At 32.2% G+C, this 16,942-nt stretch overlaps 1 protein-coding gene across 1 annotated transcript in view; it reads left to right on the top strand.

Moving 5' to 3' along the window:
- Ccdc91 (coiled-coil domain containing 91) overlaps positions 1–16,942 on the top strand; it is a 332,645-nt gene that overhangs the window by 107,275 nt on the left and 208,428 nt on the right. The window contains exons 4-6 of the mRNA XM_026410706.2: positions 4,574–4,734; positions 5,648–5,851; positions 6,856–6,960. Coding sequence (XP_026266491.1) covers positions 4,574–4,734; positions 5,648–5,851; positions 6,856–6,960 — 470 coding nt within the window. The remainder of the gene's footprint in view (positions 1–4,573; positions 4,735–5,647; positions 5,852–6,855; positions 6,961–16,942) is intronic.

The raw sequence follows: 16,942 nt of genomic DNA, 5'->3' as shown, positions 1-16,942 counted from the left end.
AGTTTATTAATATCTAATGGCCTTATAAATATCTCTCTTCAGGGAAAAATGCAATTTCCATTGTGAGCTGCCTTCCAGAATTTATGGTAGAACTTCACTGACCTTGCTACTGATGCCAATGTGGAATAAAGGTCTTTATAATTTAGAAAGTCAAACATATAAATGAGTTACTTCTAAAAATTACTTTTCTTAAATATGAGAGCACATAATTTATTTGAATTGTGAAGGAACATTTAAAAATAAAGTCATATATGTATGATCTGTTAGTTTTGTCCTTTACATTTTTATCTTTTTTATTTTATTTTTTTATATGGATTTCCAATTCTCCCAGCACCATTTTTTATTCTTGGCAATAGACTTTGCTTTTATGACTTTTTTTTTGTCTTTTAATTTTTATTTATCTTTTTTAGTCATACATGACAGCAGAATGAATTTTGATATATAATACATACATGGAATATACATACATCAATCATATTGTCTATTCTGTTCTGCTGCCCTTTGTATCCCCCTACTCCTCCCCTCCTCTCCCATCCTTTCTCTCTATCCACTCTAATGTGACACACTTTTTTTCTTTTTCTCATTACAACATCATATATGTATTCTGTATAACAATGAGTTTCTCCTCCCATCTTCTGTGCAACTCCCCTTCTCCCTCTTTTTCCCTCCCATCTCTCTTCCCTATTTAGTGGTAGTCTTCTTCTCATGCTCTTCCTCCCTATCCCATTTTGAGTCACCCCCCTTATATCAGAGAAGACATTCGGCATTTGTTTTTTAGGGATTGGCTAACTTCACTTAGCATAATCTGCTCCAATGCCATCCATTTGCCTGCAAATGCCATGGTTTTATTATTTTTTAGTGCTGCGTAATATTCCATTGTGAATAAATGCCACATTTTTTTTTAACCATTCATCTATTGAAGGGCATCTAGGTTGTTTCCACAGTCTAGCTATTGTGAATTGTGCTGCTATGAACATCGATGAGGCAGTATCCCTGTAGCATGCTCTTTTAAGGTCTTCAGGGAATAGTCTGAGAAGGGCAATAGCAGGGTCAAATGGTGGTTCCATTCCCAGCTTTCCAAGGAATCTCCATACTGCTTTCCAAATTAGCTGCACCAATTTGCAGTCCCACCAGCAATGTATGAGTGTACCTCCCCCCACCCCATCCTCACCAGCACTTATTGTTGTTTGACTTCATAATGGCTGCCATTCTTATTGGAGTGAGATGGTATCTTAGTGTAGTTTTAATTTGCATTTCTCTGATTGCTAGGGATGGTGAGCATTTTTTCATGTATTTGTTGATTGATTGTATATCCTCTTCTGAGAAGTTTCTGTTCAAGTCCTTGGCCCATTTGTTGATTGGGTTATTTGCTTTTTTGTTGTTTAACTTTTTGAGTTCTTTGTATACTCTAGAGATTAGAGCTCTATCTGATGTTTGAGGGGTAAAAATTTGTTCCCAGGATGTAGGCTCCCTATTCACCTCACATATTATTTCTGTTGCTGAGAAAAAACTTTTTAGTTTGAATTTGTCCCATTTGTTGATTCTTGGTTTTAACTCTTGTGCTATAGGTGTCTTATTAAGAAATTTGGGGCCTGCCCCCACATGATGAAGATTAGGACCAACTTTATCTTCTATTAGACGCAGAGTCTCTGGTCTGATTCATAGCTCCTTGATCCATTTTGAGTTGACTTTTGTGCATGGTGAGATAAAGGGATTCAATTTCATTTTGTTGCATATGGATTTCCAGTTCTCTCAGCACCATTTGTTGAAGATGCTATCCTTTCTCCATTGCATGATTTTAGCACCTTTGTCTAATATAAGGTAGTTGTAATTTTGTGGATTTGTCTCTGTGTCCTGTTTTGTACCATTGGTCTACCAGCCTGTTTTGGTGCCAGTACCATGCTGTTTTTGTTACTATTGCTCTATAGTATAGTTTAAAATCTGGAATCGCAATACCACCAATTTCACTCTTCCTGCTTAGAATTACTTTAGCTATTCTGGGTCTCTTGTTTTTCCAGATGAATTTCATGATTGCTTTTTCTATTTCTGCAAGGAATGTCATTGGGATTTTGATGGGAATTGCATTGAATGGGTAAAGTGCTTTTGGTAGTATGGCCATCTTAATAATATTAATTCTACCAATCCATGAGCAAGGTAAATCCTTCCATCTTGTAAGGTCTTCTTCTATTTCTTTCTTCAGGGTTCTGTAGTTTTCATTGTATAGCTCTTTCACCTCTTTTGTTAAGTTGATACCCAGGTATGTTATTTTATTTTATTTTTTTGAGGATATTGTGAATGTAGTAGTTGTCCTCATTTCCATTTCAGAGAATTTGTCACTGATATACAGGAATGCCTTTGATTTATTGGTATTGGTTTTCTATCCTGCCACTTTGCTGAATTCATTTACTAGTTCTAGAAGTTTCTTGGTTGAATTTTTTGGGTCTGCTAGGTATAGGATCATGTCATCGGCAAATAGTGCTAATTTAAGTTCTTCTTTTCCTATATTTATGCCTTTAATTTCTTTCATCTGTCTAATTGCTCTGGCTAGTGTTTCAAGAACTATGTTGAATAGAAGTGGTGAGAGAAGGCATCCCTGTCTTGTTCCAGATTTTAGAGGGAATGCCTTCAATTTTTCTCCATTTAGAATGATGCTGGCCTGAGGCTTAGCATATATAGCTTTTACCATTTTGAGGTGATTTCCTGTTTTCCCTAATTTTTCTAGAGTTTTGAACATAAAGGGATGCTGTATTTTGTCGAATGCTTTTTCAGCATCTATGGAGATGATCATATGGTTCTTATCTTTAAGTCTATTGATGTGGTGAATAACGTTTATTGATTTCCATATATTGAACCAGCCTTGCATCCCAGGGATGAATCCCACTTGGTCATGGTGCACGATCTTTTTGATGTGTTTTTGTATCTTATTTGCCAGAATTTTATTGAGGATTTTTACATCTAAATTCATTAGGAATATTGGTCTGTAGTTTTCTTTCTTTGAGGTGTCTTTATCTGGTTTGGGAATCAGGGTGATATTGGCCTCATAGAATGAATTTGGAAGTACTCCCTCTTTTATGACTTTTTTATTAGGATCCTAGTCACAATGTAGTGATGGTTGTGAAACTAATTGTAAAACTGTATTTCAACATTATATTTCTGTAGAAATAATCCAATAATCTGTAATTGACTTTTTTTTTCTTTTTTTATTGGTTGTTCCAAACATTACAAAGCTCATGACATATCATCTTCCATACATTTGATTCGAGTGGGTTATGAACTCCCATTTTTTACCCCAAATACAAGTTGCAGAATCACATCAGTTACACATCCACATTTTTACATAATACAATATTAATGACTGTTGTATTCTGCTACCTTTCCTATCCCCTACTATCCCCCCTCCCCTTCCCTCTCATTTTCCCTCTCTACCCCATCTGCTATTGTTTGATTCTCTCCCTTGTTTTTTTCCCCTTTCCCCTCACAAACTCTTATATGTAATTTTATGTAACAATGAGGGTCTACTTCCATTTCCATACAGTTTCCCTTCTCTCTCCCTTTCTCCCACCCCACTCGTCTCTGTTTAATGTTAGTCTTTTCCTCATGCTCTTCTTCCATGTTCTGATCTTAGTTGCTCTCTTTATATCAAAGAAGACATTTGGCATTTGTTTTTTAAGGATTGGCTAGCTTCACTTAGCATTATCTGCCCTAATGCCATCCATTTCCCTGCAAAATCCATGATTTTGTCATTTTTTAGTGCTGCATAATACTCCACTGTGTATAAATGCCACAGTTTTTTAATCCATTCATCTATTGAAGGGCATCTAGGTTGATTCCAAAGTCTAGCTATTGTGAATTGTGCTGCTGTGATCATTGATGTGGCAGTATCCCTATAGTATGCTCTTTTTTAAGGTCGTCAGGGAATAGACCGAGAAGGGTGATAGCTGGGTCAAATGGTGGTTCCATTGCAATTGGTGCGGCCAATATGGAAAACAGTATGTAATTGACTTTAACAGGAAAAAAATTTTTGTTTGATACAAAATAAGAACTTAATATGGAGACAATCGGACTCCTTATTTCACAGTAATTGTTCTTCTTTATGTATTGTATACTAATTAATGTTTACTTATTTGATTGACCTCCTACTGTTCATAAGATCATTGAGTATATAAGTGCATCTGTCTTGCTCTCTGATGTCTCCCCAGTGCCCAGTTCCTGTATGTAGCACTTGTAGGCCCTCCAGTGCTTTTTTCCTTCCCAAATAAATGGACTTTTCTGAACTAAAAGAATTGTGAGAATGTGTGTGTGTGTGTGTGTGTGTGTGTGTGTGTGTGTGTGTGTGTGTGTTCGTGTGTGTTCATCCATCCCCTTTGAGTTCCAAATGCATGTGTTATGGAAGTTAGTATATAAGCACTAAGACCTTACACATTTGAGTCTTATATGGAAATATTATGTTAAGTTTAGAAACACTAGTTTTAGATTTCAGTATTGATCCCTGAATAATAGTCATAAAATCCTCATTTTTTATTTATTATTTATTATTTTTATTATCTTATTCTTTGTTGTTGTTGTTCTTTAGTATCTGGAGTCCATCTTTCACCAGCTTCTCCTGAGATTGTTTTGGACCATGACCACTCGTCTCCTTCACTTGGATGCCTCTCTTCTGATGCCATCATTTCATCACCAGAGAACCTACATGCAGACAATACTATTATGAATCAAACAATTCCTAAAGCACAGGTAAAGACAAGTATATTTTAACAGAAAATTTGTATACCTAAAAAGTACATACTGGTTTACTTGATTCTTTTATGATTTCTGTTTCCATTTAGTTTTTCTAACAGAAATATTTCTGCAATACTTAGAGTTTAAAAACAAGGTAATTATGATTTTTTGGCACAATTAAAAAACATTTGGGTAGCCTTAGTTATTTATTCAAGTGGAATTAGCTTTGTATTTCAAGTCTTGAACTTTAAAATGAAAAATAATTACAAAAAGTATGGTTATTTATATTTTAAGGGAATTTTAACATGTTTACTTGCATTAGAGCATCTATATTAATTTTAGGATATAAACTAAAGAGGCAGCAGTCATTGTCCATCTATTCAGATATTTGTTGAACCAAATATTGTGCTGTGTACTGAAATTAGATTTCTAAAGTTAGATTTATGAAGTATAATTCACAATTTTAAGTAACCTATTAACTTTACTAAAAAATGCTGATCAAATAGAGATCACTGATGAATTTCAAATTCTAATTTACAATTTAAAATGTAAAAAAATTCTACGTGCATAGAATTAAGAATTGGTAAGTATCAGATGTATCTACACTAAATTGTACATTTTCAAACATAAGAAAAAGCATTAAGAATTTTTTTAATGCATTATTATCAAAATAAGAAGTACCTTAGGCTTTGAAGTTAATAGGAAATTTTGATTCTTAGTGCCAGGATTATGTTCTTGGAAAAGTTTGAGGTCTTCTGTAGATGTATTTCAAGTGGGAAATCATTTTGGAACCTTTGCTTCAATTTATTTTCCATATGGGGTTTCTGATGCTCTTTGGATATTTTAATTATTGAAAAAGTGTGAACTTTCTTTTCTTCTTTCTTTCTTATGTGTATATGTGTCTGTGTCTGTGTCTAATGTGGTTTAGATTCAGCAAACAACACACACTCATCTGGATATCCCACTTTTTCCATTGGGCTTAACTGATGAGGCAAGTAATGGAACAATTGCTACTGTGGAAGAGTCTGAGGATTCTGGAACCCATGTATCAAACATACAGCTTCAGCAAAAAATTTCAAGCCTGGAGATTAAACTCAAAGCCTCTGAAGAAGAAAAACTAAGAATTAAAAAGGTAATACTTGCTTAAAAAGTAAAAGTTGGATTGTGTGAACTGAAAATTCAATGTAATCCAAAATTATAATTAAAAACTCACCAGAGGAAGGGGATATTGTCTTCTCTTGAATAGTGGGTTTAAATCAGTCATATCAGGCTATCAATTGGAAAAGCCTTTGATAAGAAATCTTAAAAGTGGTTAGCTTTCCATATCCATGGGTTCCATATTTAAATTCAACCACACATCAAAACTATTAGGGAGGAAAAAATCCATGTACCAAACACATACAGATCATTTTTGTTTTGTTAGCTTTTCATACACAATACAATATATCTATTTACAGTGTATTTACATTATATTACATAATCTACAGATGATTTAAAATGCATAGGAGGATGTGCATAGTGTTATATGCAAATACTATGTCAGTTCATATGAAAGACTTGAGTATCCTCAGATTTTGATGTGAGCAGGGGTTCCTGAAAACAATGTTTTGTTTTCATATATTCATGTATGATCATTCAAATTGACTATATATGAATTTTTAAAGATACGAACAATTTGACTAGGGTTCCCCACTCAGCTAATACTTTCCTTCTGATTTAGTTTAATTTACTTTGGAAGCAGGCAGTATTATATATCTTATGCAGATTTCAAGTTTTATAACATTAACTTCTCCCTATGGGAGTTCAGGCATCATTGGGATATTTGACAAGAATATTTAGATGTATAATAATTTTCATAAATTATTTATGTTCTCATCTGTCTTTCCTACAATTATATATAAATATCTTGACAAATTTGTAGAAAGTTTATATAAGAGATTGGTTTTGTCAATGGGAATTACTTGAGATGCTCTCTTCATTTGTTAGAGTAATTCTAGTGTTTGGTAGAAATTAGAATGAAAAATATAATTTATAATATTATTAGATTTTAAACCGTACTTTCTATGGATTCTTTCCTTGACAGGTATTTTCTGTGTTCATTAACATTACAAAGTTTGTTATTTTTTTCTCTCTTAGGATGTTGAATCATTAATGGAAAAGCATAGTGTGTTAGAAAAAGGTTTCCTAAAAGAAAAAGAGCAAGAGGCCATTTCTTTTCAAGATAGATACAAAGAACTTCAGGTAAGCCTAGTGGACTTAAAGTTTAAAATGTAGCCCTTTTGATGAAGTATGCACCTAATTTCAAAAATTGCTTGGTAAATGTCTTATGAATGAGTAATCTTATACTTGGCTTGAATAAATGATAAAACATTAATCAGTATGGATGAAATCAGTGAAGATGGCCATTTTAGAAAGTGTAATCTGTGAGAAACATTGATTAGTAGTTTGAGGTCAAACAATTTGGTGAAAAATATTCTGTTTCTAGTAGGTAACACTTTGGCAACGGAATATTCTAATTACATGAAGAGTTTATAATTACATGAAGAGTTTAGAATCCTATAAATCTAAAAAGGATATTTAACATTTTTATAAATTGTAGTAATTGTCTCTTCTGAAATTTTTTATTAATAAATTTGTTTCTTCTGTAGTTTTTCCCATTCTAGTAAATAGCAACTTCATCTTTCTAATTGCTAAGGCTAAAACCCACATTTATAATATATAAAATATATGTGTATATATGTACATTAACACATATAGGAGAGTGTGTATATATGTACATATATATATATAAATGTATACATATATATAATTTATTCTCTGTCAGCCTGTTAGCAAAATGTGTTGATCCTACCTTCAAAATATTCTGATTTCTTTATTCTCAGGTTCACAGCTCCTATTCTGTGCTACCATTATTTCTTCCTTGGAATACTAAAATATCATATAACAAATCTTTTTTTTTTTTGCCTTCCATTTCCCAAATTATAGCCCCGTGATTGGTTTAACACTTAGATCATGTTGTTTTACTTCAGTGGCTTCTCCTCCTCAACTACATTAAAAGCCAAGTTCTTTTTAACTATATTAAAAGCCCTTACATTCTTTGATCCCTTTTCCCTTTCTTTTTCCTATCCTGTTCTCAGTCATTTTGTTTTATCCCAGTGTTTGGAGTGTCTTTCCTTCAGATCCATGCATAGTTTTTGTTGTTGTTGTTGTTTTTAACATTCTTCCCTTCAAATATTATCTTATCAGAAGGCCTTTCCAAATAATACTAGCAACCCCTCCACCAACCTTACCATATTCTGTTTTATTTTACTTCATATCAGTTTTTACATGTGACAAACTATGCATTTAGTTATTTATTTTCCTGAATAATTGTAATATGTGCGTGGCCTTCAAATTTCCAGTACTGGCTCTTCTCCTGAGAAGAGTTTTTATTTCAGCAGATAGGGTTTTAAATGTAAATCAGACCAGATCTCAACCTTTATTCCTATTTGCTTTCCAATGTAAATCTTCCAGCTTCTCTGGTTCCTTTAGTTTATCTTCCCAGTTACTTATTATGCAAACTTCAAAATAAAGTTCAGCTGAATGAATACATGAGTGGGAAGGGCATTTCTTCTTTGCAGTAAAGGTATGGTTCATGGTTCACTCTTATTTTATCTGTCTGGAATGTTCTTCTTTCATATATATTCATAGCTTTCTTAAAAAATGCAAAAATTGGAAATAAGGATAAGGATGAGCAGTGTATATGTTTTAATGACCAATAGAAAATTGTTTAATAAGCCTACTCCAGGACCACATAGAAGATTGTTCTTTATTTAACTGTTTATTATTGATTGAAGGTGACATCACATATTAATTTGTAGATTTTTTTTCCCAAAAGAAAAATAATTTCTGTACTTTAGAAATGATAATTTCAAATAATATGGTTTATTGCTCTGTAGGATATTAACCAGTTTTATCTCTATTCTTGTACCGTTAGTACTCCACTGTTAAGTTTCCTTTGTGGATATCAGCTCTTCAAATGCATTTTGAGTAAGTCTTAATGTAAAGATTTATTTATTCACAAATAAGTAGAATAAATCTTAGTTATATGTTTAATTTATATTTATGAATCCCATATTAATTTAAAAATACTTTTAACACCTCTCACTGAACCCTATATTCCTTATTTACCTATTCAAATGCTACCTTCTTATGGGGGCTTTCCTTGACTATGTTACATAAAATAAGACCACGGATTCATGCTCAACATTCTTATACCCTCTTTCTTTACTGTATGTCTGCTTTATATTTGTCAAGTTTGTGCATATATATTCTGGAGATGCTAGTTATTCTAGAGGCATATTTTCAACAACAAAATATTTAAATATACCCTAAAGTCCTGATGCAGTAAGAATTCAGAAAATCATAGACTTAATCATTGGCCTTTCTGTAATTCATTTCTTGCTGGGATTATAGGCATTTTTCAAACAGGTACCAAGCTTGTTCTTCCTAATAATCTCTTTTCTTTGGGAGACTGGATTACCAGGGGTTGAACCCAGAAGGGCTTAACCACTGAGCCCTTTTTTATTTTGAGAACAGGGTCTTACTAAGTTGCTGAGGCTGGACTCAAATTTGCAATCCTCCTGTTTCAGCCTCCTGAGTAGCTGGGATTACAGGTGTATGCCACTGTGCCTGGTCTGCCTAATAATCTCTTAGGAATAGTACATGTGATTAAATTTGTGAATGTCAAGTGAGGCTGTAATATGTTCAGTACAAGTAGGATGAAATAGTAGAAAAATGAGTTATTAAACAGTAGATGTTTGTGTGTGTATGTGTGTGTGTATGTATATACTCACATTCTGAGAGTTATAGTGTACCATTTATTTGTTAAAGTTTTGAAAGTCAATATATTTTTACATATTTTCAGTAAAATATGGTACTCCACATTTTTTTTATATTAAGGTACCTAGCTTATAGGTCTTCTAAATATTCATGGACATTAACAAACTATTCACTAATGAAGTAGAAATTTTTCTTTTTTGTTATTTATAATGATAGGTATAATAATAGAGTGGTGCTTGAATCTTTGTGGTATCCTAAGTGAAGCAAAACATTTAGAAATATAATAATATATACTGAAAAGACTAGATTAAATTTACTGAGAAGGATTAATATGTATATGCATTTATAAAAAATATTTATCCTGGAAAATGTGGACAATACAAAAAAAGGAAGCAAAATTCATACCTATTTGTACCATGAAATCTCAAGCATTTTTACCTGATTTCAGAATATTTTTTCTGCATTTTTAATTGGTGCATTAGAGTTGTACATAATGGCAGGATTTGTTGTTACATATTCATACAGGATACAATATAACAATTTAATTTGGCCAGTATCACTTTTCAGTATTTCCCGCTTCTTCCATAACTTCCACCCCTTGTTTCCTTTTCTCTACTGATCTCCTTTGATCTTTAGGAGATCCACCCTGCACCTTTGATTTCAGAATATTAAGCTTTGAATTTTCAATTGAGGAATGTACTCTTCATTTTAGGCCAGTGTTGGATATGCTTTTGCCAAGATTTTAATCTAACCAGAAGAAGAATAATTTATAAATGAAATATTTGTAAAATATTTTAAAAAAATATTTATTTTTTAGTTTTATTTGGACACAATACCTTTATTTTACTCATTTTTTTTTATTTTCATTCTTTTTTTTTTTATTGGTCGTTCATAACATTACATAGTTCTTAATACATCATATTACACGGTTTGATTCAAGTGGATTATGAACTCCCGCTTTTACCCCGTATACAAATTGCTGTATCACATCAGTTACCCTTCCATTGATTGACATATTGCCTTTCTAGTGTCTGATGTATTTTTATGTGGTGCTGAGGAGCAAACCCAGGGCCTCGCACATGCTAGGTGAGTGCTCTACCACTGAGCCACAACCCCAGCCCAAATGTTTGTAAAATCTTAAAACAAACTTTTTTTTTTTAAATCAACATTAACTATGATAGAGAATTTTGTTATTTTATATGATATGGTCTAAATTACCAGGATAGGCGGAGAGTGTGTGAATACACTGTAACAGAAGGAAATAATGGATGCTGTGAATACTACAGTACAATGGGGGTGTGTACTCCCACCCTTTTTCCTGTCTGTCCAGGGTGTGTAGCTTAACAGGAGGAAGAAAAGTGAGTCACATTGCATTTGTCAGAGATAGCTATTTTAAAGACTTGAATAGAGAACTCCTCATCTTTGAATAATTTGGATTTCAGTCTCTTCTGTCTTCTCTCTGAGACTCCCGTAACAAGTGGGCCAGTACTTTAGAAAAGCACTAAGGAAACTTGGCAACACATGTTATAGTTCTGCCAAATTAAAAATTTTAATTAACAGACATAGCTGATATTTAAATTATCATCTCTGATAGTTGTCAGTATTGGTAGCTATGGCGACCTTGAGAAATTCTTCCTATATGCTTTTTAGACTCTGCCTATGTGTTACAATTTCATTTTCTATTGGAATGCTTCCTAGTTATAGTAGCTGAATTATTTTATTTGAAAATTTAATTTTAAAAAAAGTAACCCACATACTATTATATGAAAATTAAGTGTTTTGGAAAATCTTAAATTTACCTAATCAGTGGATTCATACAGCTTTAGGTTATGTATATTCTGTTGCCAATTTCAGATTATATTACTTAAATATTAGTAGATATTTTTTCTGATATTTTATGTACTGTTTTAAAATGAGTATTAGTCAAGTGTTGGACATTTTGGCCTTTTACCAGAAGTTGCTGTGGTTATTTTGCTTTATGTTGTTTAGTTAAGGGTAGAAGAGATTGGCGGCTTGATAACCCTGAACATTTAGCTTAATGACATGGCATGTGGGGAATTGAGGAGCTCTGCATAGATAAACCAGAAAGTTCATAGTTTGTGTTCTTATGTAGGAGTGGAGAATGTTGAAGGAAATGCACATTAAGTATAGCTTGAAAACATCACATTTATTCACTTGCTCACTTGCTTTTTTTTTTCATGATCAATACTCTGATGAGGAGAATAAAAATATAAAGAGAATAAGAATTTTATGTTTTGATTGATTGTAGATGTCTTTCTATTTCTACTGTATTTTAGCTTGTATTAAATATTGGGGTATGTATAAATTTCAGTTGTTTAGCAATACATTTTCTACACAGCCCTTACAAAGAGCGAATGTTATGAGGGGAGAATCATCATAAGAATCATCATATTTGTGTGTTGGATAGTCCTTTTTTTTCTACATTTCAAAGCTTTTTGAATGATTGAATTATTAAATTCACAGTAAATACTGAGATTGGGAAGACCTCTTTGTCATAATGTAATAGACCAATAATCATTGTTGTAATAAGCATTTTTATTAATTAATTGAAAAACAACATGCTGCCTAGGCTAGAAAAGTTTATAAAAAATAAACTGAGCCAGGCGCTGTGGCACATGTCTGTAATCCCAGAGGCTCAGGAGGCTGAGACAGGAGGATCTCCAGTTCAAAGCCAGCCTCAGCAAAAGTAAGGTGCTAAACACCTCAATGGGACCCTGTCTCTAATAAAATACAAAATAGGGCTGGGGACGTGGTTCAGTAGTTCAGTGCCCACAAGTTTGATCCCTAGTACCCGCTATAAACAATAATAAAAATAAATAATTTTTTAAATTTATCTAATGAGAGTAATATTTTGAAGGTATTTTACTTCTTACGTTGGTACACTTTTATGAATGAGATTTTCAGGTCAAAGTAACCAATTTTAAAGCATTGCTTTATTTAGTAGTTTTCACTAATTTATTTCATTTGTTTTGCTTCACTGATTTGACTTCCTTTTCATCTTTAAACAATGGTTCACAATCTTGTTTCACATTATAATCTCTGTGAAAACTTTAAGAAATGCTCAACTGCTACCTCACACCAGTTAAATAACATGTTTCAAATTTGAAAAAAAATTACGTATAATAAATAAAGTATGTAGCAAAAAGCCAACTCCTTATCTTATGGTTCATTACCTGACAAAATTTACCTGGACAAACCAGGTTCATTTACTTTGTTCCTGTTTCTTTCAACAGGTTTATTTTTATCCTCCTATTGAGTGGGATATACTTACATTCCCTCCTGCTTTCCTATACAGATGGTAGGAAATAAACTTCATTTTTTGCCTAAGAATTGTTTTTGGAGGCTTGCCCCCAGTTGATCATATAGCGATTCCTTATTATTTTTTCTTTCCACTGGTACCTGAAATACAGCACTACTATTTTCTTTCATCATAAAGCATTATTGTCAAAGTCATACATCTATTTAATTTTTTTTCCAGTTTTTTTTGTTGTTGCTCTTTAAAATTCAGTAATTATACCAGCATATGTCATGGTTTTGGTCATTCTGAGGTGATTAACTTAGTTTCACAGTGTGTTGTTTTATTATATATAATATCAATTCCTTTTTTAATTTGAAGATTTTTATTAAGTTATGAACATAAAATTTGTTTTGTTCTGTAATTGTGGCTTTTTCCTTTACGTCAACACCTATTTGTGTGTTGGATAGTCCTTTTTTTCCTACATTTTGTTTTTACTCTTGAAGTTTTTTATCTTCATTTTTTTTAATCTATAAAGCTGCTTCTCATTCCATTTCTGGGGTATTTTTAATTTAATAATTATTTCTGAAATCTCTGATTTTTTTTGAATTCTCACAATATGTCTGAGTTTTTCTAATTCTGATTTATGTTGTTCTTTAACTTGTTTTATTATTTCCTAATACCTTCTAGCTCACTCTGAAATATAAGTTTTAGTTTTTCTAGTATGAATTTTATTCTGTTTTCATCTTCTGTAAGACTCTCATTTTATTTCTTCTTTTTTCATAATAGCATTGTATTTTCAGTAATATATTTCTGTTATTTGTTTTTATGTGACATTAGTTTTTATATTTTTGAAGTAGAGGAATGAATGAAGAGTTTGTTTCTTCGTTATTTTTTTATCTTTTTTTATTAATTATACATGACAGTACAATGATCTTGACAATTAATACATTTGAATCAAATGGGGTATAATTTCTCATTTTTCTGATTGTGCAGGTTGCAGAATCACATTGGTCATTCAGTCACCTGTATACATACAGCAATAATAATGTAAAGTATTCTCATCTTTGTTTTTTTGTCAGATTAAAGAAAATATGTGACAATATTTTTAGCTGTTTTTTCTGACTCTTCCCTATTTCCACTTTTATCTTGATCCTCTTATTCTTCCCTTTTAATTGACAGATATTAGTCTTGGTCAATTTGGTTTCTATTCCCAGTCATCCTGGGGCTTTATCTTGAGAGTATTTACAGTTTCTTCAGCCTAGTGTTTCCAGGGCCATTGACATCTTACTGAGGACCACTTGTACATACCCCCAGTTGCAGTGTACAATCCATTCTCAATTTCAGCAACTGTCCTTACAGTATTAGACTGACCATGCCATTGAATATCTGTTAGCTATTTTGGAGTTTTTACATTTATATGATAGCTTTTTATCTTACCTTTTATCAAGATTCTGTGTGCAAATGTTAGGACTCTTGATAGTTTGTCTTTACCTGTTCATGCTTTGGCATTTACAGGGACACTGTGGCATCTGTTTTGGGGACAGATACTGAATATGAGTTTTTAATTTTACTGTACTTTTCTTTAACATGTTCTGTGGTTTTGTGATGGGATTTTCTGAGATCCTAATACTACCATATTGTTAGTATTCTCTCACTGTTAATTAATATTAAAATGAATTATCCATGATGATAAGGGTTAAATATGTATGAATATTTACTTTTCTTCATGGAATTAGTAGAAGATTGCAGGAAATTAGAAGTCTTAATCTTGCCTTAGTAAAATTTGAAGGAAAGGCCATGTTTTATTCATTCTTGTATGCTATGGTTTGGCACTGGTCTGTTTGAACTGTCAAAATAGAGTTGTTTGGAGGAAAAAACCTTCTTGGGGAAAAGTTCTTTATTCTTTGTTTTTACCTTAAATTTTGTAGCAAGTTAATCATATTTATCTGAGAGTCACTAAATTTCAGCTTCCTTGTACTTTTTTTAAAATTTATTTTTTATTTATATATGACAGCAAAATGCATTACAATTCTTATCACACATATAGAGTACAATTTTTTATATCTCTGGTTGTACACACAGTATATTCACACCAATTTGTGTCATAACTGTCTATTCCTCCCATGATCCTGCTCCCTATTCCACAATGAATCAGCCTCCTTATATCAAAGAAAACATTCGGCATTGTGTTTTTTGGGGTTGGCTAACTTCACTTAGCATTATATTCTCTAACTCCATCCATTTACCTGCAAATACCATGATTTTATTCTCTTTTATTGCGGAGTAATATTTCATTGTGTATATATGCCATATCTTTTTTACCATTCATTTACTGAAGGGCATCTAAGTTGTTTCCACAGTTTAGATATTGTGAATTGTGCTCTATAAACATTGATGTGGCTGTGTCCCTGTAGTGTGCTGTTTTTAAGTACTTTGGGTCTAAACCTAGGAGAGGGATAGCTGGGTCAAATGGTGGTTCCATTCCCAGTTTTCCAAGAAATCTCCATACTGCTTTCCATATTGGCTGCACCAATTTGCAGTTCCACCAGCAGTGTATTGAGTGTACCTTTTCCCCCACATCCTAACCAACAACTTATTATTGTTTGTATGCATAATAACTGCCATTCTGAATGGAGTGAGATGAAATCTTAGAGTAGTTTTGATTTGCATTCTCTAATTGCTAGAGATGATGAACATTTTTTTCATGTATTTGTTGATTGATTATATGTCATCATCTGAGAAATGTCTCTTCAGGTCCTTAGCCCATTTATTGATTGGGTTATTTCTGTTTTTGGTACTTAGCTTTTTGAATTCTTTATATACTCTAGAGATTAGTGCTCTATCTGATGTGTGAGGGGTAAAGATTTGCTCCCAAGATGTAGGCTCTCTTTCCTTGTTCTTTTAAAGAAGAGGGTAAACTGGTGTTTTGTTTATTTGTTGGGGGAGGCAGTATTTACAAATGCAACTATAGGATTTAACTATTGTTGTACCTTTGTATCTGTATTTGCAGATGCAGATCACTACACATTTACAATAACAACCTTAAGCCATTCTCCTCCAAATATTAAATTTCAAAACAAACACTTCAGTTTTATACTTTTAACTACTTCACTGTGTTTATAATGAAGAGGTTAGCAACTTTTTTTAAAGATCATTTTAAGAAATAAAATACTAAAATACTAAAAAATAAATACTAAAAAGTAAAATACTAAAATACTAAAAAAATTAGTATTTTCTTTTTACAAAATGAAATAGCTTTCTTTAACTTTTGTTTATAAAAAATATAGCTAAATTGATAACAATTTAAACAATGAAGAAATTGTTGGTTGGGACTGTAGCTTAGTGATAGGACACTTGCCTAACATATAGGACTTGAGTTTGATCCTCAGTGCTGAGGGGAAAAAAAAAAAATTAAGAAAGCACTCTTGCACCCAGTTTAGTAACCAATCAAAAGCAATTATTTTAGTATTTTTCTAGTAATGGGGGAAAATACCAGCTTTAAAATTTTGATTATTTGTTACTGAATAATAGTAGTAGTGAGAAAATTGACCTTTATTCTAAAAATAGTGTCCAGGATTGAGGGGATTTTTAATAATTGAAATATAGGAGGTTTTTGAAAATTTTATACTATTTTACACTTTGAAGCCCAGTATGGCATCTTCTTATCCCTGTTCTAGTAATTCAGAAAATCAAGTTATTACTTTATTTAGAAACTAAATTGGTGTTTTGAAGTGTTTTGAAGCCTTTGGGAAAATCGTGTTCCCAAAATTTACAGATTAATATTAGTATTTAAAGTGTATGTTAATACTTCCTCTAATTCAAGATGATATAGATTTTGAGTTATTTTTCTGTTTTTACATTTAAAAATAGTTCAATCATTTAAAAGCATTAGGCTCATCAACTTAATAAAGGTTCAGGGGTATTGGAAATACAACATGAGACCTATTCTTAAAAATGAAAGGTTTAGTGTGTTCCCTCTGATATGTGGATGCTGATCCACAAAATGGGGGTGTGGAAATAGAAGTTCAGCAGATTAGACAAAAGAGAATGAAAGGCAGGGAGGAGTATAGGAATAGGAAATGGATCTGATGTAACTTTCTAAGTATATACACCACAGTGAGTCTCAATTTTGTGTATACCTAA

Source organism: Urocitellus parryii, chromosome 5, assembly GCF_045843805.1.
Source record: "Urocitellus parryii isolate mUroPar1 chromosome 5, mUroPar1.hap1, whole genome shotgun sequence".
Classification (NCBI taxonomy): Eukaryota; Metazoa; Chordata; class Mammalia; order Rodentia; family Sciuridae; genus Urocitellus; species Urocitellus parryii.
Note: the sequence above shows the minus strand (reverse complement) of the source record. Positions and strands in the feature narration are given on the sequence as shown.